Raw genomic sequence first — 25,227 nt, 5'->3', positions numbered from 1 at the left:
ATCTCATTCTGATTATATAGACATTTCAATTAGTTTTCAGGAATATACATTTTGATATTTTGAAAAGTATAAAGACAAAAAAGCTCAAACAGGGAAACAACTCTCGACCCGATGAAGAAACTCTCTGTGATAATGTAAAGCAGAGTTGGCATGCTATCGCTTTAATAGTTATTAGTTGTCAGTTGTTAAGATCAAATTTAAAAATTAAATAAAAAAAATAAAAAAAAAAAAAAAAAAAATCAAAATTAAACTGGTTTAATTCATTTGTCAAATAATAGATATGATTGCATTATATTGTTAGCTAGCATAGTATTCTTCATTTTGACTTTTGACGTAGGAGGGGAGGGGTTGTAATGGTAAAATCATATTTAAGTGTTCCATATCAACGCTTACCAACTCGGCTACTTAGCCAAGTCTATGATGTTACGTCATGATTAGAAAATCGCACGACTAAACACCTGCCTCCGTTTGATTCGGTCTTCAGTATTTTCGATTTAAGACCTGTCAAAATGTTAATTTGAGTTATGTGATAAATAGTGTCCCTTGGATTTTGTTTTGTTTCATTTATAAGTTGTCGAAACTCGTCTTGAAGTCTCAATTTTTGTCCGCCAAAGTTCGCAATGATTCATCTAAAAACCTTCATAAAACAAGTTACCGTATAAAGTTGTGTTTGTAGTATGTAATATTTCTTCTATTCATTTGTTAACATTAAAAAAAAACAAAAACAAAAAAAAAAAAAAAAAAAAAAAACACACACACACGAGCTTCTGGCTGTTTCCGTCACGATAAAAGAGCCATCCCGACAATGAATTGACCTTATTGTACTCGGGTTTGTTTGTTTGTTTGTTTTGGTAATGAAATCTGTTAGGACGTAATTAAATGACTTGTAAGGAAATGCCATTAATTAATGTGTTGGAATGTTATATATATTTTTTTGCAAATTATAAGGAGTAATCAATGAGCTTTTTATCTACAAAACAATACAATGGTAAATCAACTTATTGTGTGTTTTAATTTCAGGAATGCTTGAAAATCATTTTAGGTCAAAGTTCACAGTATCAACCAATCATAAATTATTTCAGAAGTAATGTTTAGCGTCTTGAGTGTTTGGTGAAACACATATATTAAGTTTGATTCTTGTATATGCCATGGAAACTCATTTACGATCATACAGCTGTATGTGTTACACATATAATATCATTCTAGCGTTCCGTTGTTTTCATCATGCAATATATTGTTTCAATATGTAATATAATATGTAAACAAGAGATCCCAGAGGGATCTTGGCGCCCACCATTTGAGGATCTGTATTCACTGCTTGAAGATTTGTTTATTTTTTGTTTTTGTTTGTTACAGCTGTTGTAAATGTTCATGAACTGGTCTTCATTGAATGTACTCATTTGAAAAAGATCCCAAAGTATTATTAGAAAGCAGTCAGTTACAGTTGGATAAAGGACAATATGCTTGTGCTGTATTACTGTCAACATCCAAGATGGCTGCCTATGGGCCACCTTGATTTCAAATCAGTCCAAAAAAGGTACAATGCACAACTAGGGACCAAGGGAAACCAATATCTATGAAATATCAGAAGGATCCATCCAGTACTTCCTCAGATATAGCAGTAACAAGATTTTACTCTCAAAATCCAAGATGGCTGCCTGTCAGCCATCTTGATTTCGGATCAGTCCAAAAAGGTATAATGCACAGCTTGGAACCAAAGGGAACCTGCATATGAAATTTGAGAAAGATCCATCCAGTACTTTCCAAGAAATAGCAGTAACAAACTTTTACATTCAAAATCCAAGATGGCCACATGTCTGCCATCTTGAATTCGAATCAGTCCAAAAAAGGTACAATGCACAACTAGGGACCAAGGGGAAACTGTATATGAAATTTGAGAAAGATCCATCCAGTACTTTCCAAGAAATAGCAGTGACAAACTTTTACTTCCAAAATCCAAGATGGCTGCCTGTCGGCCATCCTGAATTCGAATCAGTCCAAATAAGGTACAATGCACAACTAGGGACCAAGGGGAACCTGCATATGAAATTGGAGAAAGATTTATCCAGTACTTTCCAAGAAATAGCAGTAACAAACTTTTACATTCAAAATCCAAGATGGCTGCCTGTTGGCCATCTTGAATTAGAATCAGTTTAAAAAAAGGTACAATGCACAACTAGGGACCAAGGGAAACCAATATCTATGAAATATCAGAAGGATCCATCAAGTACTTCCACAGATATAGCAGTAACAAGATTTTACTCTCAAAATCCAAGATGGCTGCCTGTCAGCCATCTTGATTTCGGATCAGTCCAAAAAGGTATAATGCACAACTAGGGACCAAGGGGAAACTGTATATGAAATTTGAGAAAGATCCATCCAGTACTTTCCAAGAAATAGCAGTAACAAACTTTTACTTCCAAAATCCAAGATGGCTACCTGTCGGCCATCTTGAATTCGAATCAGTCCAAAAAAGATACACTGCACAACTAGGGACCAAGGGGAAACTGTATATGAAATTTGAGAAAGATCCATCCAGTACTTTTCCAGAAATAGCGGTAACAAACTTTTACTTCCAAAATCCAAGATGGCCACCTGTCGGCCATCTTGAATGCGAATCAGTTCTAAAAAGGTACAATGCACAACTAGGGACCAAGGGGAACCTGCATATGAAATTTGAGAAAGATCCATCCAGTACTTTTCCAGAAATAGCGGTAACAAGATTTGTTTACGGACGGACGGCGAGACGACGGACCACGGACGCAGGGCGATTTGAATAACCCACCATCTATTAGATGGTGGGCTAATAAAATCCGGGTATCAAATGTCACGTGAACGGACATTTAGCCTCATCGGTGTCTTGTTATCAGGCAGGAGTTCAGGGACACTTGATAAACTTTAGCCGGTACATGTTACGTGTTGGACATATGATACAGTCCATACTACACTGATTTCCCGTTTCTCTTCTGTAACCGAGACCTTCCAACATGGCCGATCAGGAAAAAACTCGCGTGTGTTTGATAGCTGTAGATGGAAGTAAACATTCAAATCATGCTCTCGAGTGTAAGTATTTGACATCTGAGAGACGATCCCGCAATTTTGTAGGCTACTTGTCAGTCTCAGTATTCATAACAATGCTACAGTGCGTATCCCGTTTTATGATTGCATGAGGCGACTGATGCGAGACCTCTGATAGAATTCTGGGATTTCTTTTTCAGAGCCTTTTGATGAAGAGGCATTTGTATACAAATTGTTAGAGAACGGTTTAAATGGTTCTGTTGGTCCTATAATTCGTATTGCAAAATTTTATATATCTGTTCTGCACTCTCTTACGTACTGGAAAATTGGATATGGGTTCAGTATTAAAAGTACGTGACATACTGTGCATTTGATCCTTTCTTCATTCAGGTCTCTAATTTTGAACTCAATAATATTCAATTGCCGTATATTCCATAATTAGAATTTATAAATGTCCATGCTATTTTTTTGATAACTCAGACACTTGTGACGCCTTTTCCTAATGCTTTGACAGGGCAAGTTGATATCAAAACACCCCCTGGTGATCTGTCACCGTCGGAGTGTACGAGGCAGCCAGGTTTTAATCTCTTACCTTGACCATGACATACACCACGTAGTTCATAGACGTACAGGTCAGATAAAGCATGTACACAGCTTACCGTTGTATATAGACTTGTAACTTTGTATGTCTGATACCTATATTCCATTTTAATGACGTGGCGCAATTTCTTATATGTGCAGAACACTGCACAGTAAGACACGACAACACCAGGTTACAGCTCACTTCACTTCGAAACAATTCCATTCGCATTGTACTACTTAGCTGTAAGATCACCACCAAATAACACCAGGCCCCACTTGTATAAAACATCTCAACTGGAGATTTCCTCAAGTCGAGATGTTTTATACAAGTGGGGCCAGATTATTTAACAACACAAAACAGGAACGCGGCAAATCTGCCACGATGTTGTCATGCCGTCAAAAACATTAAAACTGTGCCGTGTAAAGCATGTGCCAATTGTATGAACACTTAGTGAAACACTTATGGCTTCATTGTGGTAACTATTTGTTTTTTTACTTTCAAATACAAGTCAAAGGTCACGATCAGTGTCATGAGGTAAAATTTTGGCACCACCAGAAATGTCTTGTGGCAAGGAACACACATGCCCGATATGAAAGTCTTATGATGCAATAGATATGAGAAAGGTTAAAGTTGACAACAGAAAAACAGACAAGACACACACAATATGTCCTTTTTATGATCTTTTCATTTCTTTTACTCACGACATATTAAGATACTTAGGCCGTAGAATAAAGAGAAATAACCTGTATACTTTTTATGTGTAAGAAAATTTACTTTTTCGAACTTCTTTGAAAATTGAAAAAGAAAAAAAAAATTGAGTAAGATATTAGTGATGACTGCCTAACATTGTCTTCTACAGAGCAACGGTTAATCCTGATTTCGAAGTCTATTGCATTTGTATTTCATTAATTCTGACTTTAAAATAAAAATCATTGTTTACGTCATGCAGTAGAAGAACGTTATCAGAGACGCGAGTGCGTCATCGCCAGAAACCTTCATTAATCTAACGAATTTTTATATTTCACATTCGCTATTACGGCCTTTCAGCTGACAAATTACCAGAAATCAAAACATAAATGCTTTGGTCCTACACCTGTACATGTCGCTCCAAGCTTGAGTGCGTGTGATAATTGGAAGTCCTGTTAAGAGAGCAATGTTCCAAGTTCATAAATTATGATTAGACTGGAGTGTCAGACTGTTTGGTGCAAAGCTCCGTAGTTGATTTTTGTCTGTTAAGATATGATTTATTAAGAATATCACTGCTGAAGAAGGTCATGACCCCGACGAGTATATCTAAGAGTTAAGTCTGACATAGATAAGATTCGTCAATAACAGACACAAAAATCTATAATAATTTTGAACTTGTGACATCAATGATTCACCACACAGCAGTTGTGATTTGATGTTGCTACGTGTTATCAAGAGGAAAAATAACGAAATAACGACACGGCTAGAATATACACTGTTATACAGTGTGACAGTATTAATAATGGATTTGTTTAAATTTTACGCATACGTTAATCATATAAAAATAATCCAAAAAAATGAAAACTGATTATATCCAACTCTAAGATAAGATACAAAAATTAGACTTATACTAATCCAGAAGTACACTCCACATTGGACATCCGGACACAGATTTGTTTCGCAAATTGATTAAATTTCTGAAGAGCTTGTTAACACAGTAGTGAATTGGGTGCTAGAGTCCAGATAGTAACATCGAATACTCTTAATTCTGAATACTTCATCGTTGTTATTACTTATTTTAGTAAGAGACATTTTCAAGGTAAACACACATAAAACAATAAATACTTGTCAAGTTTAATTGATAATATAGGACGGTAAGGTGGTGATGAAGATGTTGCCAAGCGTTTGCAAACCTAAACTCACTGAACACTCCACACACACACACACACACACACACACACACACACACACGCACGCACGCACACACACACACACACACACACACACACACACACATATGTTTACAATTCCAGATCTTAAACGAAACAAAACATGCATGTCCATACTATGATCAATACAGGTATATACGGTGTCTTGTTTACAGTTAATGTATGCTTTGCCAGGGGCTAAATAATAAAAATACGACAAGGTACATTTGTAGATTCTAACTTGCGGGAAAAAGACTCTATGCCCTCGCAGGTGTGACCTTTGTGATATACAATATATTTCACGAAATTGATAGGATATACATCTCTGCTTTAGCCATATCGATTTAATGAGCAGAATCAATTGTTTTAATAATTTTTCACAATTACTACCTCAGTATAGGTCTGACGTAGATAACCCCGTTTCCAGCGGCAAGTCGGCACTTCGGTGTTCGGTGTTGCTTCATCCTTTTTCACTGCATATGTCGCTTTAGTCTTTTGTCTCTTTTATCTCGGAATGAAGTTTCCGTATGGAATGTGGTCAATATTTTTATTTCATAATTTATTGTTTTCAGGGTTCATAAAACATGTTCATAAACCCAACGACCGCACCATTCTGATCACATGTGTCGACCACTCCACCGCTTTCGCCTACGGCAGTAAGTACAGCGTAGTATTTGTCTTTGTGGGACCTGGCTATTTACGTCAAACCTTATTTTTACTGGTGGAAACCATATGCATTAATTACATGTACAAACTTAGGTCAATTAACGAACGAGAACCGTAATGATAACGTATATTAACAACTTTGTTCGTAAATATTACCGCACCGTAACAGACGAAATCGACGAACTTGGTAATCAAGTATGTTATGGCGATGATAATGATTTTGTGACAAAAACACGTTTGAAAATAAATTTGTTCTGTGATAAATTGATAGCTTTGTACAGTTACTTATTTTTTTCTAATGATATTTCTGAAGTCCAACAACATCGTATATGTCATTACACCGTGTATTGATACCTAAGTGAAATGACAGGCGGCCAGTTTTATTGGCCTCTGTCTCATATGCTACATTTTGTCGTAATAATGATATACAGGCGAATACAGCATATAATGTAAATATTACATTTATATCTACTAGGATTACTTTTTGGTGGACTTCTCGCCTTGACCACCGAATAAGTATTCATACGCTTGACTAGATGGACGTTCATAGTCTGATATACTCCCAATTGGTTTACATAGAACTAAACTAGGAAACTGATAGTATAATGGATATATTTCTACATTGATAGATTTCCAATAGAAAATTAGTAATTTAACCGGATGTAGTCAGCATAGATAAGCTTTTCTTTCAAGTAACTGCAATCATGAGATAATGACTTGTTCAAGAAAACTGCAAAATCCAATGAAAAAAACCCATTGTGCCATTACTTTTGTTATAGTAATAATGTTTGGAAGATGTAAAATGATATGAAACAGGAAATGCTGAAAGAAAATAATCTCAGCCTAGATATCAATATGAAAGTGATTAACAACATGCAATTTCCGTGCCTACTTCGATAGTGTTGTTTGCGTTGTGTCCAAGCTGTAAATCCATATCGAACTTCCAAGATTATCTTCTTTCTTTTGTTTTGTAGATGTTTCCATGGTTCCGGGAAATCCTGACGCAATAACGATGGCCTATAGAAAAGAAGAACATAAGGCGAGAGATTTGCTGAAAAAACTGGAGGAGCTTGTTCTTAAACACGGAGTAAGGTTTCATTTTCCTATACTTTAACGTTGTATACTGTGTTGTTTGTAGCCACACTGAATTTATTTTCTGAAATATTGAAATAGATTAACTTCTAATGTTAACATATTGGATGTCTGATTCAAAGTGTCGTCATACTGGGTGAAAGGGTAGGATTTGGAGACAGACTGAGAGGTGCAGTGCAACATTGAAAATCTTTATGAAAAACTTGTTGGTTCGAATCTTATTTCTTTTTACCCAGTAAAAAGCTACAGAAATATAATGCGATATTCAATAATATCATACTAGTTTAATGTCAACTAGGAAGGTGTGCCGTTCAAATTCTATATAGCTGAATGTGGTTTACAGGTGGTTGCGGAAACTCTGAGAGTCTCTGGCGATGCTGGAGAGGCTATAGTGAAGGTAGCAGCAGAATATGAGGTGGACATGATTGTGACCGGATGTCGTGGTTTGGGCCAGATCCGGCGAACGATGATGGGCAGTGTCAGTGACTATATAATTCATCACTCCCATACACCTGTACTTGTCTGTCGCCACGATTAACATCTTTATCAATATCATTTTTTAATAGAAATGTTACAGGAAGACACAATTTACAAATAAAAAGTAACTTACTTTACCGAATACTAGTTGTGTTATAAGTGCAACACATCCACTTTCGTACATGAAATGAATGTCAGAAAAATACTGTATAAAAATAATACATCACATATTTTAAACATTGGTGTGATTCCTCAGTATGAATGTGTTCGATCTGGTGTTAGGAACTGTTTATCTTCATATCGATAATTTGAATTAAATGAATCAAAATTATTGAGTATATTGTTTCCAAACATAGGTGCATGCAAATTTTTTTTAAAGTTTTAAAGCAATCAAAATATACGCACGAGGCACGATAATTCATCGTGATGCTCCGTAACGAATTATTTGCCTCGCTCAAAGCTTAATCGCTTGCCGAACGATGAAGTTCACTTTACAGATGAAGTTGAAATCAGATCATACCATCAGCTTAACACGGACTGTAAACATTTACTTGCTTCTTTTACATAGAAATAGCCAGAAGTCATTTTCTCTCTGTCGTGGTTTAAAACGAGAGATGACATTTAAGTGATTGTCTCTGCTAGTTATATATACCAAAACATCCACATCATTACTGGTATATGGAACACGTGGATGTCACGATTATCTTTAAAGATAGCCGATCATACTGTGTAAGTTTTCAGTTGAAAGTAGTGTTAGAACACAGAGATTAAGATTCATCATGATGGATTTAGTTCGCTTCGAATTCCTGTAAGAGTGAATGATAATAGTGAAAATAAGTGGGGAAGAGGAGAGTGTGGAATTAGATCAAACTTGTGTATAACACAGTGTAATGTTAGACTCTTAGCACAGCACATTCCGTAGTACCAAGTTGAAGGGGAATCACTTACCATTTATGATCCGTTAATTAACTGTTCGTGGTATTCCATAGATGAGCCTTGTGATGAAATTACAACCCATATAGACTAACAGAATTCGATTGTTGAAATGCAGGAGCGAAACGGCATTTATTATAAATCTATTATGTAAATAATAATGTTCGGACGAGATGGTTTCATTGATCGAGACTGTCTCATCAACAGACACTGCGTTGCCCAGGCTTAACCTATTTCGCTTGTTAAGCAATCTAAAACGGCGTTGTGAACTAGCTTGATGCTTGTGCAGTTTGTTTGCGATTTACATTTGAGTTCTGGAACAGGATGTCGGAAAACCCACTGGTTGTGCTGATCTGTATGGATGGAAGTAAACACTCGGATTACGCTCTAAAATGTAGGTATATGTGAGTGCTAGGATGTGTGAGGGGTTGTGTGTGTGTGTTTGTGTGTGATTCAAGTAATGGTTACTGTGTTATGAAAAGTTTAGAATCATTTGAGATTTGTGATTCGTGTTACTAAACAAGTCCCTCAGATGTACATGTACTTACGTAAATATGTCACAGAAAACAATGGACAGCCATTCTAACACTTTGGTTAATGAGCTATGAGTTGTGAATATATCACTTTCATTTAAGAATATTTTGTTATGGTTTTACTGACAAAAGAAATTGGGCAACAGGTGTAGCCTTCGAAAGCCCTATCTTTGAGTTAAAATGTCTGTGACCGCAATTGTAGTACATAAGCCTCCTTTGACTCCAACCAATATTCTATATACATAGAAAGTAAAAAGTAAATGTAATGCAAATTTAGAAAATCTTTAGTTTAAGTAACTTTACATATATATACATTACATACACGCATGCATGATACTAGAATGACGTCAATTGTCCACCATTATCTAAATTCAATCGACATCACTTCTTAAAAGTCTTAAAATAGGAAATATGCGAAATGAAATGCATGTAGATATTTACGAGATTTAAAAGCTCGACATTTAGACGAATCATTGTGAATTCTCCAGTGAAAATGCGAAATCCTTCGTGTACCTATTTAGATCCGACGTATTAAAGAAACAAAGGAGGTTACCTTGTGTCCAGTCATGTAAGAACTGAAAAACCATTGAAATGCAGTTGATTATATATTCAAGGAATTTTCCAAATATCACTATGATCTTGCAAAATGTCATCAACCTGAGATCACATGATCTCATAAAGATGCAGTTGAACCTCGTTATCTCGGAGTCAGCGGAACCGTGGAAAACTTATCATCCATTTTTTCGATCTAAGTAATATAGAGTGATTTGTGTAAAGGTTTGACAGTATATTCTATTTTATTGTGGAATATAAAGTTACTCTTGTTTGATGCTCGTTAGAACGCCCGATGGTACCGTTGCTGTTAACCATCTTTTCATTTAAAGATAAAATTGAAGTAGAAGATGATTACACTTCCAGAATACCTGGTCTTATTCCTCTACATGTAAATCTTGTTATTCACATTCTCAAAATTAAAATAAGATAATAACTTGCTGATTAAAAAGGCTGATGAATGAGATCAAATTTAAGGATATAACTATACGGTCAAAATAGATATTTATCAACTTTTTAAATAAATTTTAATTTGATCATGTTGATTCTAAACAAACGACTGGGCTAAAAATGATTTTAAGAGATTGGCATAATTTTATTGACACAAAGTATGTTTTGATGATCCTTGGGAAGGAAGCAACCCATTGTGTGCCTCGGTCATTTGATTAATGGTCTGTTAGCATGTCCATTTAGTCTCTAGCACGTTCTGATAATGGAAAGGAGACTTTGCAGCGAGTAAGATGAAGTTGTTTGTACCATTCTAGAGCATGATATCTGATATCCGTTTAATCCTTTATTTGTCCTTTCCATAGTACTAAAAGTGGCATCTGTCTTCCTGTGACCTTCATGCCTGTCATAGTTTGACCTTGATATGTATTACAATATGGCCATCAGGAGGATTGATAATGCTAACAGACATTGTAAACAAACAAATATTACCGATGCGAACCAATCCTCCAATCCAAAGAAAGGGTGATTTGTTTACGTAACATCTATTCTCTTTACGCACGCATGTGCTGTCCATGTTTGCAAACCGCGTGCAGCTTGTATAAATCCCAAGCTTATGTGTACGTCCAGAGACGAACATTTTACATTTATATTGCCCTTTAATGTCTCATTAAGTTGGATGATCAAAGCTTACTTCAATCAGGCATCCATTAGCAGACAGCGCCGAGAGTGCTTTCACTATAGATAGGTATTCCAGGGAGAGGGAGAGAGAGAGAGGACACTGACATGAACATTATGTGTGGCGGCTCTCACTATTCACATTGTAATTACTCCCGCGCAAATTAGAACATATATCAAATATCCAAATTGATTTTGTTCTCTTGTTCATATTTGTAGAGCGTCCCAAAAGAGTATTTTCTAATTGATTAAGATAGAGACGAATTCACCACTGATGTCGGTGTTAATTTGACTCGTTTCAAATTGTCACAAAATTAAACTGATGCATTTTCTTGTGTTGTACAGTCTATCGGGATTACATCCACCAGCCAAATAATAGAGTGTATGCCGTTCATTGCGCACACTATCATAATGAACACTGGCACAGTAAGTACCTATTTACAATATAATGAACATCGCTGCCAATCACTCGATTGCTTCTGGTCGGTGAACATTCCAGATTAACCACTGAAGTGTCGATAGCAGATTTTCTGATACAACAAAATGAAGTCCTTATATATCAAACATTTTATCTCACTGCTTGTTACAGAGTTCTCTATGACGCCTTCCGATCCTGCTGTTATACAATTAATGATAGACCAAGATATCGCTAGAGTTAGTAAGGTTGTGGCGCACGTGAAAGACACTATAAGTGACTTTAAAGTAAGTGATAGCAGAAAATACCATGGCATATGTCAAATACACTGTATTCATTGTATCTTCAGGTCAGTGCTGTCTTTCAAGGATAATCGGCCGTGTTTAAGTATAACATTGTTATGCTCGACAACCTACTTAGATGGGAATAAATATGAAATAGACTCGGGCAATCAATGCAGAGCTTCATCAATATCAACATTTTGACAGTAAAGAATACTTCCATTTTTGTTCATGGTGCTTATAAACGTATTAAAGGTAATTCAAAATTGTATAAAAGACTCACAAGTGAATAGGACCATTTAATACAAATTTAATACAAAAGTAGAGCCAAACAATGAATTAAACTGCACCATACAGCTGTTTCGTCCTTCTAGGACTTGTCAGCGATGCTATGGGCTTAAATATTAAATCTAAGAGACATATCCAGGGTGATCGAAAGAAATGTTAAAATACGCATGTAATGTAGTAAAGATTACTATATATCGTACTCAAATTGGTCGTATTTTGGTTTGCAGCTGAGTGCTGAAATCATTAAAGTCACTGGACATCCGGGCAATGCACTTGTTGAAAAGTCTAAGGAAATCGGTGCCTCGTTGATCATTGTTGGGTCACGTGGTGTTGGAACCATTCGGAGGACACTTCTAGGAAGCATATCGGATTATATAATACATCACGCGCACGTGCCAGTTCTGGTTTGTAAACATCCCCAAGATATATCATAAATAAGTGATAATGGCATTGTAATTCATATTGGATGTCTAGACACATCTGTCAGTGGTTAAATACACAGCGTGTCTTAATAGTCCGAAATAACTACTTAATAAGCCAATATAATGATCATACAATGGATTAGTACAATTATAGTTTTCTAACCATATGAATTAATTTATGGCATGTATCCTATATCAACAATATATTTAGTGCTACGGAAGAATTTATGATCAAGAACGTATAATTACATTTTATTTGAGACAAAACATTACTATTAGGGATTTATGAAAGATAACGAGTACCACATAATATTTAGACAATATTGTTACGATGGGAATTAGGATAGATAACGAATATCTACATTATTTTTAGACAATATTTTGACGGGGAGATTTAGGATAGATAATATTATATTTAAACAATAGTACAGCAGATTTTGTCTAGACGTAAATTGCAGCTATTGATCATCAACATGGAATGTTCATAAAAACAGTAAATACATTGTTGTAACCTCGGAATAAACAATCTTGTTATATGTTTATTTATGACAAATAATTGTCGTCATTATGACTATGACATTGTTATTGTACACTAAATTTGATGATAATTCACGATATAGCTACACTGATATATTATCATGTTATTATATTTCTTAGTCACGATTTTATCTTTATCGGTTTGCTAAATCAAGCATTCAAGACACTGATAACATCAAAATCATAAGTTGGCATATACAGTGTATGCCATACATTGTACACAAGTAGATAAAACATAAAATAGTAGTATTACCAATATTATCGGTTCATGTGATATAGGATTTGTGTTCTCAGAAGACTCCTCACAGATTCATATACTTTAGTGTCTAAACAAGAAACGAATACTCTATACTTCATTGAAGACACATGCGCAAATAAATTCTACATAGCTTTCACAAACCGATCTTTCTCCTGAAACTTTGTTCGAATCCGCTGTAGTTAACCTTGTAATTGTTTGTTAGCTTGTGGTTATTGTCCTCAGTTGATCAAGATCCCTTCGAGTTTAGGTTGGAAATGAGAATCTGTTTAAATGTTGATATCATTCTTGTTGTTCTTGTATGATAAACTGGATGCAATGTTTAGTCGATGGCTAACATGTTGGGAGGCTTTATTGTCGTGATAATTATCTCATTTAGAATTATCCTATTTCAGTGTACGATAAGTTGGCGTGTGTGATGCTCATTATTATGCATGGTTCCATTGTGTTTTACTTTGTGTTTAAGTTGGGAACGTGGCATTACCTTCCTGGATTGACCAATATTTACGTTGCGGGTGTCGTTGATGAGGCAAAGGAGGCTTAATAACCTTCCAAGCCATTTTTATTTATTTATTCCATCAACATTCTATTAATATGTTTGTATTTTCATTGTTGTTTTTTGTGTTATATCAATTATTTCATTATTCAAGAACTTCTAGATGCATGTTTTTATCTGACAAAATAGGTAACTCAGTTGATACTTATCCGTAATTGACTATGCATATATTAACTTCTTTTTAGTTTCGTTCACTGTTTCAAAAGTGAAAATTCACAAATGCAAGAACTTCTTTCTTCATTCTTATTTTCTCGCTTTTTTAGAGCCAGGGAGGTATATGTCAATGTTTATTTTGACCATTGTAGCGATTTTGTTTTGGGTACACTCAAACCAAATCAATGGGCAATGATTCTTACTCTGGTACCTCTCAAGACATCGTGCACAGAAATTTGAAGAAACCCGGTATGTTCATAATATCAAGAAAATATGATTTATTCACAAAGTATATATATACGATTTAATATATGTTTCCCATGGATGCACATGCAGCTAAGACATTACATCAAAATATTCTTCTAAATTACTTGTGTCCTATAAAGTTAATTTTCTATCAACGCTTGAAACTTTAAACCGCCTTCCTGCTCCATGCCCATAAAAAGTTCAATGTGTCCTGTCGATGTCCACATTGTTTTATGATTTCCTAATTTTTGAAAGTGTGTGATGATATTATCGTATTGTTTCATTCCATATTCAATTTTCACTCAAACAATGCCACGCTTCCATAGCTGTAAAGAGACATTACATTTCTGCTGTAATTCTATGATTTTTAAACACATTTTCGAAAGATAACATCCTTAGCCTTCTTGAACCTTCTAGTAATTCCGTGGTACCCATGGATACAGGTAATTCTTCATTACAATTTAAAGCGTTTTCGGCAAGAAGTGTAAAAGTGGATACCACATTGTGCTGAATTAACACCACACTTCAAGGATTATTTCCCTGCTCTGACGTCATCACAGATAGCCTCTTACTGCTTGTAAATTTGACAAACTTTCGTTCATTCCTTAGCATTATCATACATTGAAAAGGGACTTCCCCATATATGTTTTTAACACTATTGTTTTCCTTTTATCTTAATCGTATTGTTACTAAGTTTCCCCCTCCTGTTTGTGATTGTGATATGTAAGCTTCTGGTAATGGTACCTAACGTTGATGACAATAGTTTCCGTCTGTTACAAAATCAACACAACATTTATTATATTTCTAAAATGTCTCTTACTGACAATATGAACAGAGAGGAAACTGCCTTCACATTTCATTCATGAAGTTGATGTCAAGCTCCCTATGATCTTCATGAGAAGCAGATGAATGATACACTAAACAAGGACAAATACACTTTGTGGCAAACATTCTTTTTAATGGGGCATAGCTCGACGTTTTAACAAAGGAATTTTTAAACTAATCGTATCAGATGTCGACAATGATGTGTCCCCTACGATTTAATGATGTTATAAAAGCGTCTCGTTTTTTCAGTCTGTTAGTTTGCTTATTAAAGGAAAACAACAAAATCTATCCATATATTGTTGATGTTCTGCGAATTTTGAAATGAAAAACATATATCTAGAACTTTTGAGAAAACGTTTTTTCTATTTTTGTTTTGACGATTTAGAATTAAGCATCGACCACTCGCTTTAGTTATTTAGTATTGTCAGACATCATTACCTTTGTCTATTAAATGAAACGAGAGAAAAGTTATTCTTTACTTGCTACATAATCTTATAATAATAATTCATACAACAGATCTTGTTATAATTAAACATACATGTTTATCATTAACAACATGTTATAATTCATGCAATTACCTTATTGAATACTTTATATGACCAGACGCTAACATTGTAGTGTTCTTGAATAGCACATGTCTTTTCATGATAAATCCACCATTTCTGTTAAATAAACGAGTGTGTTGATGAGATTAAGTTACCATATACGTAAAATACTTTTGTATGCAATGACGTTTTGCCTACGTCATATATTTTGTAAACGATACAATGTCGAAAGTGTTGTATTACAATCAGGTCTCCATGACCTATATCTACCTAAATGCATGAATCTGGGTATCTGAACACATGCGTCCATGCGTATGTCTACCTTAAAGCCAGTGATGTATATGAAGTGACCAGATAAACAGCCTTAGCGCCAGCCAGGTAGAAATATTAGGACGAACTGGAGCGATAAACGGGCAGCTCATTTACCTATAGATATAAGCAACACGACGCTAACAAACGCACACCTCAGGTACGGTAACAGTACTTGTGTACACACGTGCTATCTGAAGATAATAGAAATGGACGACAAAAAGACGGTTAGCATGGTGGATCATAAAACCATTGTCGCTGTATGCATGGACGGAAGTAAGCACTCGGACTACGCTTTTGAATGTAAGTTATTTCTTAAAACCCCTGGATATCTATTAGTTGTAAACGTGTACATAAATAACACATATGTGATACGTGTACCGAGTCGTTAACCGCGTGTTGAAAACGTATGAATTACACTGGTGTTTTATCAATATTACGTATGCTGTGTTATGAGGTATACGTAAACAAAAACTTGATTGATACCATTTGAGTTGGTATTAACTGAAAGTATGTAGTGTGTAGTGGCTGTCGTCACGCCTCCTGAGCACGGGCAACAACTTACTCGAACCTTTCGAGCTCGTTTAGTGAGAGCAGTATCAATGCTGGCCATGCATTATTATTTTTTTTTCACTGAAAAAATATAAGTCTCTGGACATGATATATACTAAGCATGATTCAACATTCATAACCATCTGGAAAGTGACAGAACATACAAGAACAGAATGTACATAAAAGATTAATAGTTTTATTCAATATCTGGTAAAATAAATTATCTATATACATGAATGATAATGCAAGTTTTATGAAAGATAGAATCAATATGTTTACTAAGTAAATACATGGTTGAATTGATTTCAGCATACGGTATATCTAAATTAATATTCTTATCACTCCTTGAGTGGTCCATTGTAATCTAAAGGAATACATTGATGGGTGTATATTTTTATAAACTGAAAGATGTGTTATTTCAATAGCTGTAGCAAACGAGTTATGTCAAATGAAGACAGTGAGGAGAAAGTGTTTCTTAAATATAGACATCTTATATCTAGTACATTAATTGCGGACGTTCGTTCTGTATGCTATCCGTGTTTTAAAATTCTAACAAGTAACCAGCACCCCTCTCATTGTGACAACACAGATTTTCAAAAATTACACAAGCTGTTGCTGGAAAAATAAAATGACTGAAATAAAGCATGTTCATTTTGATATATTACAGTCGAATCTCGTAATCTCGAACTTATAACTCAAAGACCCCGTTTAATTCGAAGTTTTCGTCAGTCCCGGCCACACTTCACACTCACTGTATTCGAATATTTACATAACTCGAAATTTTCCCATGTTCACGTCGACGTCAGATTAATGAGGTTTGAGAGTAAATGAATGTTTTCGAAAATAGTGTTTCGTTCCGTCGACAGATTTTATCAAAACATCATTAACTAACCAATATTTTATTACTTTCTAAGCAAAAGCAATGTCTCTGTTATTTGAACGTTATGATAATTCCTTCTTAATCATTCATAGTTTACGCAATGTTTGGCATTTGATTGGTTGGCTTCCTAAATCTTGATACACAAAAACGATCATGGGTCGTACCGTGCCTATCAACATCACACACATTTGTGACATGAACACAAATCTTGCCCACATAAATATGATAATAACAATCATTATCACAATTCCTTAGCCTGTGTGTATATTTTTATCACAGATTACATGGAGAAAATCCATCGCCCCGACAACGAAGTCCATATTATCCATTGCGGTAATTACAAGGCCATGGAGAGTTTATGTAAGTAGAACGATATAATGAGGAAAGTCTAATGATATTTATCATGGACTTCGCTGTTGTTCACTACTTTTCATAAATACTGAAATCTTCAAGCAAACCATTATAGTCCGAACATCATGAGGAGTTATGTTTCTATTCCAATGAATTAACTAAATATGACCCCAGGTAAATGTTACAGTACGATGTTACATTACACAACATTTCAATTAAAACTACTCGAGCTTGGTATTGTAGTGGCGCCGTGTTAAAAATGTACATGTTTATCTTTATTAGCTATGTCTATGGCTCCAGCCGACCCAGGATTATTACAGTCTGTTATTGATGACGAGGAGAATAAAATTCGTGAAATAATGGAGCATATCAAACAGAAACTTCTTGATTATCACGTAAGTTTAAAACAGGTCCTCATGTTTACATACAGCCATCAAAAATATAATTACTTTTTTCATTTTTGACAACAACTTGTTACTCTGTCTTCCCTGAATTCTAATGACCGATATTTAAAAAGTTGAATTTCCCAAGGATTCGATATTCGTAAAATAAATTTCATAGTCGATAATAGGGTTTGATACCCGGCTGGTTTTGAGATCAGTAGTTAATTTTAAATTTTAAATGTGCGCTGTAATCAATTCCTTTATTGATCTGATAATGTTTCCTATTCTGTCAACTTGCAAACACTGGAATTTACAGAGTGTATTTTGTAGAATGATACTTTTGATATCTTAAAATGACAATTTTTAGTAGCAAAGGATGAAAATTTGACTGACAATCAATACCGTGTAGAATGAATATCAAAATATACCAGCATGATATGATGGAAACCCTGTGCTTATCAAACTGTTCAGCTTCCATTTTATGTTCATTACAGCAGCACGCCTCCATCTCTAGAATCCATGGAAATGCAGCTCATGTCCTGCTACATAAATGTAATGATATTGGTGCTAAAATGATTGTCATTGGGTCACGTGGTCAAGGGAAGCTTCGAAGGACTTTCCTTGGCAGCGTAAGTGACTACATTGTTCACCACGCTCACGTGCCGGTCATTGTGTGTAAACACGAAAGCCATTTTCATCCTCATCACGGACACACAAACCACTAACGTATTCGTTTCTAACAATTATGTTGGTTATTTAGGAAATCCCATGACTCTATGGATTTACATGTATATATACACATATATATGTATACATATGTGTATATTTATACCTACATATATACATATATGTATATGAACATGTATATCATTCTTGAAATTTGTATATGGTTTGTATCGTTACTCTCACAGCTGTTGCATAAAGTGAATTTTAAATAAAATTTAAGTGCATATAAGATCCAGAAAATACTAACAATTAACGGAATCGTAGTCCGGCTTATTGTTTTTATTAATAATGAAAGTTAATAATCAAAATATGATTATTTTTTGTACTTATGTATTAACTTTATAACAGCATATAAATTTGGATCTTACAAGTTATTTGATATACTCTATTACCAATTGTCATAACAAAATGTTTATCTCATCATGTATCAGTGAGTGTTTGATATACCATTCTAAATTACCATTATTATTATTATTGAATAACGATATTTCACGTTCTGTACAATTTCATTTAACATTGTATGGGAATGGCTAAACGACTGATGATATTGTACGATCAATATTGTCAGCATACGGTTAACAGACTTTTATTAATGTTTTTTTTTTAATATCGTGCAGGAGGTAACTTTTTTGGAAAGTACTTGCATTTATTTGTATACAGAGATAAATGTCTGTTAATTGTTTACTATAACATGTTAATAAATAATTGTAATCTATTCAATTTTCTCTGTGTTTTATTTAAAAACAAAGGAATGAAAAGAAAATACCTGCGTGTCAACACAATCATAATACTTTAATAAAACTATGGTAAAATATGAACAAATGAACGATTTACACGGCGACTCCTGCAAAAACTACAAGGGGAATGAGACCAGTTTTTTCCCGGAGGAGAAAGCGTCTTCTGCTTCATCAAAGAAACTCACCATGTAAACTTTGGTCAATCCAAGTAAGTCATGTCACATTCTCAAATGAGAATAAAATATTTAACAACGAGACCAACAGGCAAAATAACGAGTAACAACCACGTCCAGCTTCATGTTACACAAAGGAATAGAATATTTCTATCACTCTGACGACCGAAAAAACACATATATATCACAAATTACACAATCATTTAACAAAAATAAATGTATATGAATTTCCATAAGACACGCATGAAAATCACTTATATATACCAAACCTTCGTTTATTGGGTCCTCGAACAGGACAATGCAGCGCATCAAAAGCAGCGTTCTAATTGGTCAAAACTGCTAATGTCATATTACTATTACATATTACTAATAACATCTTATCAATACTAGTGAAAATGTAAGACTTTATATTATCAGTGCGATAATGATGTCAATTTTTATGAACTTTATAAATCCTTGCATTTCACTGGCAGAAATGTTATGAAAATGTTATGGATGTAATCAAGCAGAAAGTATTTTTGTTTTTATTTGGCAAGCACTATGTCACAAAGTTGCTATCTTGTGAAGACAGTTTCATGGCTAGATAACACTTTCTGATAAAGATCTTAAAATGCTATGTTCCACATAAATGATCATTATATCAAAATTTGTAGATATTGATCGTAGTATCTTGCACAAAAAGACACATCATGGCGAATAGATTTTATGTTAATCAGTTAGACCACATGCATAAAACTATTAAGGAAAATGTCCATTTCTCAATCAGCAAATTATTAGCATATATGGAAATAGCAGATTACAGTTAAGTGTATATAAGGTAGAATTATTTAGATATGAAGACATTGCCTAAAACTGAAAATTTGGAATGTGACATAATTTACAAGTGTAACAGTATATGAGTTATAGACAAAGAGCGATCGACTGAAGAATATTACAAATGTTACAACAGAGAAAATCATCTGCCTATACATTTACATGTTGTAATGATTTACTAGTCAAGTATTTAAACGACAAGTGTATAATTAAATCATTAATTGGCCATTGTTTAAAATTGTGAATGAAATATAGATACTTGGAACTGGGAATTAATATGAATTTAGAGGAATTATGTTGGTACTCTTATTTCGGTCGATGTCCCTTAATAAGCAACCATGTCTTTGTCAAGGCAAGCCCTGAAAGACAAAATGGTTCTTCTTTTAAGTCCTGCTGTTCCAAATGAAACAGTATCACTCCATCAACTAATTCTTTCTCACAGACGGTGGCCATGCGTTCAAGTTTATAACTCCGAAATAAACTAGCAATGTCCGAAATCGACAGGAGTTTTATATTCACTACATCTTGTTCCTCCCTCTGTTGTTTACAATATGGTGTCTCACCAGCTAAATCTGTATCTGCTGGTGACGACATTCCCTTTTCCTTTTCGATTTTAATTTCATCAGTTGAATTTGCACCGCTCAGATCTGACACCGCTATGGCAGATGGCACATCTGCATTTGGTTCATCACTCCTGACTAATTTTGACTGATCAAGTTTCTCCTGTGCATTGTCTGAACACGTATCTTGTTCATTGAATTTAATTTGTGAAAAGGTCGGCGACTTCAGTTGGAATTCGGTTTCTTTGTACGGAGAGGAAGGTTGTTCATGTTGAGTGCGCGGAGGAGGTGTCGGCGCTTTCTTAGGTATTGGCGGTGGTGGTGCTAAAGGGAGGCTGTCCAGCGTTTTGCTTTTCCTTATCCTACTCGGAACACGGGGTGCCTTAATACTTGTTGGGAACGGCGTTGGTAATTTGATATCATGATTAACTTTCTTCGACTGCTTGTGACGTAGCTTCGGTTCGAGATATTCGGCTGAAAAATATATATTGGCATTTAAGCCGTGATGCGCAGCATTCATTCATTGATGTTAGCGAACAGTGCAAACAACAAATACTAACAAATTTATCAAAACTGATATATAACTAAAAACCTTTATAGACTTGCCTTCGTTATCATAATGAATTTTCAACTGTGTTCTGAATACTGAGACCAAGCAATGTAATTTAAAATAAACATATACACTCTGTAACAATGATATGCTATATAATCATAAGTAAAGCTTATGATCCTAGAAAAAGTGTAAATAGGATTCATAGTACAATGGTTCTAGGGAAGAAAATATAGTGAAGTATGATAGCAAGGTCTTAATGAAACTTTAAATCAAAACTTAAATTTTATGAACCCAGGCCAAATTATAAACAAATTTACATATTTACATTGAGACACCCTCAAAACGTATTAGAAGAATAAATACATATAAATTTACATAGAAATGGAATATTTCTCAATGATATCAATATGACTACTATAAAACTCCCCCATGAATAATTTATCGTCATTTTGTTGTTAAATTCCTTAAATCATGTAGATAGCCTTATTTCAATTAAAATTTCCATGAAATTATTTCGGGACTTAAAACATGAACAATCCTCCTTTATTAGCGTTAATAATTTTAAGAAGACCTATCTTCATTTCACGGAAAGTGAACCGGAAATGTAAATATAAACACAGTTTACTTCAAGAATATATATATACCTAAATTTACACCACCGCTTTCGCATTAACTTAATAATTTTGTATTTGTTTTGTGTTCAATGTATGTAACGTAATTATAATATTTATGTTTTGATAAAAGGGCAGAAGTTGCGTTGCGTTGTAAAGATTGGGTAATGTTACGATTGCATATGGCGGATATCCAACACTTATTACCCGGGAGTTAGTGTTGATATCATAGAATATATACGTAGATGTGATGTAAAACAGAAGTAACTGTCCTTCATTTGGATGGCGCATCAAGAAATGAAAGAAGTTTGTTACGAAAAGAATAGCAATAGCAATAGAAACAACATTATTGAATTGTGACTAGTTCGAATGTGACTGCTGATATACGAAGTCTAAACAGCCTGATATAAGAAGGTTTTACGTACATTTTGATACGGTATATTACATCATATATAAAATGATTATTAATCAAATGTTTCGTATTCATTACAATATCAATAAGACTCGGTAAATCATGATTTAACATTAATATGTGGTACAAGCGTTGTTGAGTAATGCAGATTTCAAAGTTGATGTATATTGTTTAAATAAACACAAGAAATACATAAATGAACTCGTGCATTGAAATCGTTTAGACATTTAGATATACTGTTAGATAGAGTAAAAATATATGAATTGTGTTCATCTCTCATCTGTCAGGATTTCCTTGAAGCAGCACACTGACAATATCCCAGGATGAGGATTTGTTTTAAACACCATAGTCTTAATTGCTGGAAGTTAGGACAGCAGAGGAGAACATATTGGGTAGTTTCTTATTTGCGATTTATATTTATGTCATTTCAACATATTGTTAAGATTACTTTTTTTGACAGACATACTTACAGGTATTTTCTTTTCCATAGAGGTTATATAAGCTGAAACCATTATCATCAGTGCCAACGATTTTGCCAAAGGCAAGCTCAAAGAAGGATTCAGAATGTGTCTTGAGGACTTCAGCCGTCACTTTTTTTAAAGCCTCTTCGCTAAAGTTAAAACACCAGATGTTTTCTATCTTCAACATGTCATTGTCAAGTTTTTGGATACCACCTACATCGTTATGTTCTGAACAACACACAGAAAGCATGGGTCGTTTCTCTAGTGGTATCACGTTGAATCCTACTTCTATTTGATATGTTTGTTGTATATCTTCATCTTGAAATGCCATTTCCGTTGGATGTGTGAATTCCATGCTCATCACATCAGCAGCTGATCTCATTTTGAAATCTGCGGCGGGATTTGGCAAAGCAGTGACATCTATGGACGAGTTTGAGAGTTGTATTGAAATTCCTTTGCCATTTACTTTGCCCCGGAGAATGTTCTGATGTGCTCTATCGGTACAACGATCGATGGTAATTACTTCACCTTCAGTAATCCGTCTGATCTCATTTGGATTGCTTTCATCAGCACATGCGAAAAAGGATTTATTTGCTTTCACTGACAAAGGTAAATCAGTTAAAAGGTCAGCAACATTTCTGTAGACCTTTCCTGTGAACTGGCTGTCTTGTAAGCTTGTTTGTTCGGAGATGAATATGGTTTTAGTAAATAGATTTTCAGCATTGACATACTCGTCATCCTGGGTATCAGAAGATCTCCGTCTCGTTCGCTCGGTTATATCCTCGTTCTTGCACCTAATCCTCAGTTCAGCATTTAAGGAAGGAGGCACGTAGACATGTAGTCCCCGTCCATACAAGGTTAGAATGTTAGATTGCCTGAAGCGTTTCCCTTCATCGGCCGTAAGACTACCACTAGCGATTCGGATAGTGGTAGGGTAGACCATAGTTTGTAAAACATTAGCAAGAGAAGATTCGGCCATTACGCTAGCACTTCTTTCCACACAGGACGATACACATATATGTTATTGTTGTACTTACAGTTTGTACACCATTATCACGTGTTCTAATCAAAGATCGGTACAAAATGTCCGTCCAGTCATATGTTTCTTTGATAAGTAACCAGGAAGTACAGCTATTTTACAACCTGATCTAAAATGATTACGCCATAAGTGTCGTTGTGGTATCTTCCGTGTATGTTGCTATATTTGCAAACGTAGATAGACAAAGAATGACGATATTACAGTACATGTTTATTGGGTTATCAGATTCGCGTATGTACATGTGGGCAGGGTACACCGTTGCATATCGTCTGCTGTTAGTGGATGGAATGTACACAAAACTGACTTCACGTCGTCTGCTCGCGTGAAGTATTTTCGTACATGTGCAAATGAAAGGAAACCATGTTCTTGAATTTTACAGTAAATATTGAAAGCATTTATGCAAATATTGATTCAGTTGTAAAAATTACAGTGAGGTTTATTATAATTTCATAATTTATCCTTAGGAAAGACGTTGAAATCATATTATTTACACGTGTGTTTTATGTACTGTCTTGTATGGGTTTCCCCTAAGATAATAAAAATATGCATGTATTTTGGTTTTCACACTAAAATGAATCAAGAAAATATTACTCTATAGTTGTGAAGAGCTAGTGTACGGTGTACGAATGAAGCTGAAACGGGACATTCTTTTGCTTCATATCATGCAATCTTGATGTTTCATTTTAGTTTGTTTAGATTTAATATATTTATTAACATAAAAAATGACAAAGTAATTTTTACCAACTTATAAAAGACTTCTTCAAATACAATAGATAACATATTTACAATTAAATTTTAAAAATCATCCCAACTAATCTAACATTTGTATCACTTTGGCAATTTTTAGGTTATGCTGTAAAGAAATGCCTAGCGTCACCATTTACATCAATAACACAATGCTATTTATATGTTAGTTCTGATGTAGGGGAAATATGATTGAAAGAAGATAAAAATTTTCATGGGATGCCAACATCGACACTGCCGAATCTATTAGGTTGGCTATAAAAAGGTCATAGTTTCGTGGACTTTATTTGTGTTTTTTTAGACGAAAGTGAAGAATGTTTAATTTTCTATATTCATGATTACCAAATTCTTTGTTTCAATTGTTGTTCACCGACATAGGTTCGATGTAGAATGAAAGAAAGAATTTTGTGATAGATGTGAAAAAATGGTGTTTTCTAGGCAGGTGAGACCTTTGCAAATAACATATACATACATATATATAACATTCCCGACATAATGTAATGACAAAACAATAAGATAATTTGG

At 34.6% G+C, this 25,227-nt stretch overlaps 4 protein-coding genes across 4 annotated transcripts; 3 read left to right on the top strand and 1 right to left on the bottom strand.

Annotated features, from left to right (window-relative positions):
• The first annotated feature begins 2,987 nt into the window (after nt 1-2,987).
• LOC132543136 (universal stress protein YxiE-like) lies at nt 2,988-7,792 on the top strand. The gene is made up of 4 exons (XM_060206602.1): nt 2,988-3,063; nt 6,069-6,152; nt 7,137-7,249; nt 7,598-7,792. The coding sequence occupies exons 1-4, from the start codon at nt 2,988-2,990 to the stop codon at nt 7,790-7,792; spliced, it is 468 nt and encodes a 155-aa protein (XP_060062585.1).
• Nucleotides 7,793-8,988: 1,196 nt separating this feature from the next.
• On the top strand, nt 8,989-12,292 carry LOC132543094 (uncharacterized). The gene is made up of 4 exons (XM_060206549.1): nt 8,989-9,058; nt 11,220-11,300; nt 11,464-11,576; nt 12,086-12,292. Exons 1-4 carry the CDS (start codon nt 8,989-8,991, stop codon nt 12,290-12,292), a joined length of 471 nt encoding a protein of 156 aa, XP_060062532.1.
• A 3,648-nt stretch (nt 12,293-15,940) lies between these two features.
• On the top strand, nt 15,941-18,598 carry LOC132543138 (universal stress protein Sll1388-like). Its single transcript, XM_060206603.1, has 4 exons — nt 15,941-16,010; nt 17,419-17,499; nt 17,773-17,885; nt 18,368-18,598. The coding sequence occupies exons 1-4, from the start codon at nt 15,941-15,943 to the stop codon at nt 18,596-18,598; spliced, it is 495 nt and encodes a 164-aa protein (XP_060062586.1).
• Nucleotides 18,599-20,614: 2,016 nt separating this feature from the next.
• Nucleotides 20,615-24,000, bottom strand: LOC132543093 (uncharacterized). Its single transcript, XM_060206548.1, has 2 exons — nt 22,929-24,000; nt 20,615-21,356 (listed from the first exon to the last, which is right to left on the bottom strand). The coding sequence occupies exons 1-2, from the start codon at nt 23,896-23,898 to the stop codon at nt 20,629-20,631; spliced, it is 1,698 nt and encodes a 565-aa protein (XP_060062531.1). The 5' UTR covers nt 23,899-24,000; the 3' UTR covers nt 20,615-20,628.
• Between the last annotated feature and the right edge of the window lie 1,227 nt (nt 24,001-25,227).

Source organism: Ylistrum balloti, unplaced genomic scaffold (genome assembly GCF_031769215.1).
Source record: "Ylistrum balloti isolate Yb309-2 unplaced genomic scaffold, AGI_CSIRO_Ybal_v1 Utg369740, whole genome shotgun sequence".
NCBI classification, from domain to species: Eukaryota; Metazoa; Mollusca; class Bivalvia; order Pectinida; family Pectinidae; genus Ylistrum; species Ylistrum balloti.
This window is presented reverse-complemented; position numbering and strand designations above follow the sequence as displayed.

Excerpts from the sequence above, each read along its gene's own strand:
- LOC132543136 (XM_060206602.1), top strand. The coding sequence starts at position 2,988 with ATGGCCGATCAGGAAAAAACTCGCGTGTGTTTGATAGCTGTAGATGGA. Across the intron at positions 3,064-6,068 it reads TTCAAATCATGCTCTCGAGT|GGTTCATAAAACATGTTCAT; the intron begins GTAAGTATTTGA and ends TATTGTTTTCAG. Across the intron at positions 6,153-7,136 it reads CACCGCTTTCGCCTACGGCA|ATGTTTCCATGGTTCCGGGA; the intron begins GTAAGTACAGCG and ends TTTGTTTTGTAG.
- LOC132543094 (XM_060206549.1), top strand. The coding sequence starts at position 8,989 with ATGTCGGAAAACCCACTGGTTGTGCTGATCTGTATGGATGGAAGTAAA. Across the intron at positions 9,059-11,219 it reads CTCGGATTACGCTCTAAAAT|TCTATCGGGATTACATCCAC; the intron begins GTAGGTATATGT and ends TGTGTTGTACAG. Across the intron at positions 11,301-11,463 it reads TCATAATGAACACTGGCACA|AGTTCTCTATGACGCCTTCC; the intron begins GTAAGTACCTAT and ends TGCTTGTTACAG.
- LOC132543138 (XM_060206603.1), top strand. The coding sequence starts at position 15,941 with ATGGTGGATCATAAAACCATTGTCGCTGTATGCATGGACGGAAGTAAG. Across the intron at positions 17,500-17,772 it reads CAAGGCCATGGAGAGTTTAT|CTATGTCTATGGCTCCAGCC; the intron begins GTAAGTAGAACG and ends TATCTTTATTAG. Across the intron at positions 17,886-18,367 it reads AGAAACTTCTTGATTATCAC|CAGCACGCCTCCATCTCTAG; the intron begins GTAAGTTTAAAA and ends TGTTCATTACAG.
- LOC132543093 (XM_060206548.1), bottom strand. The coding sequence starts at position 23,898 with ATGGCCGAATCTTCTCTTGCTAATGTTTTACAAACTATGGTCTACCCT. Across the intron at positions 21,357-22,928 it reads CTATGGAAAAGAAAATACCT|CCGAATATCTCGAACCGAAG; the intron begins GTAAGTATGTCT and ends TATATTTTTCAG.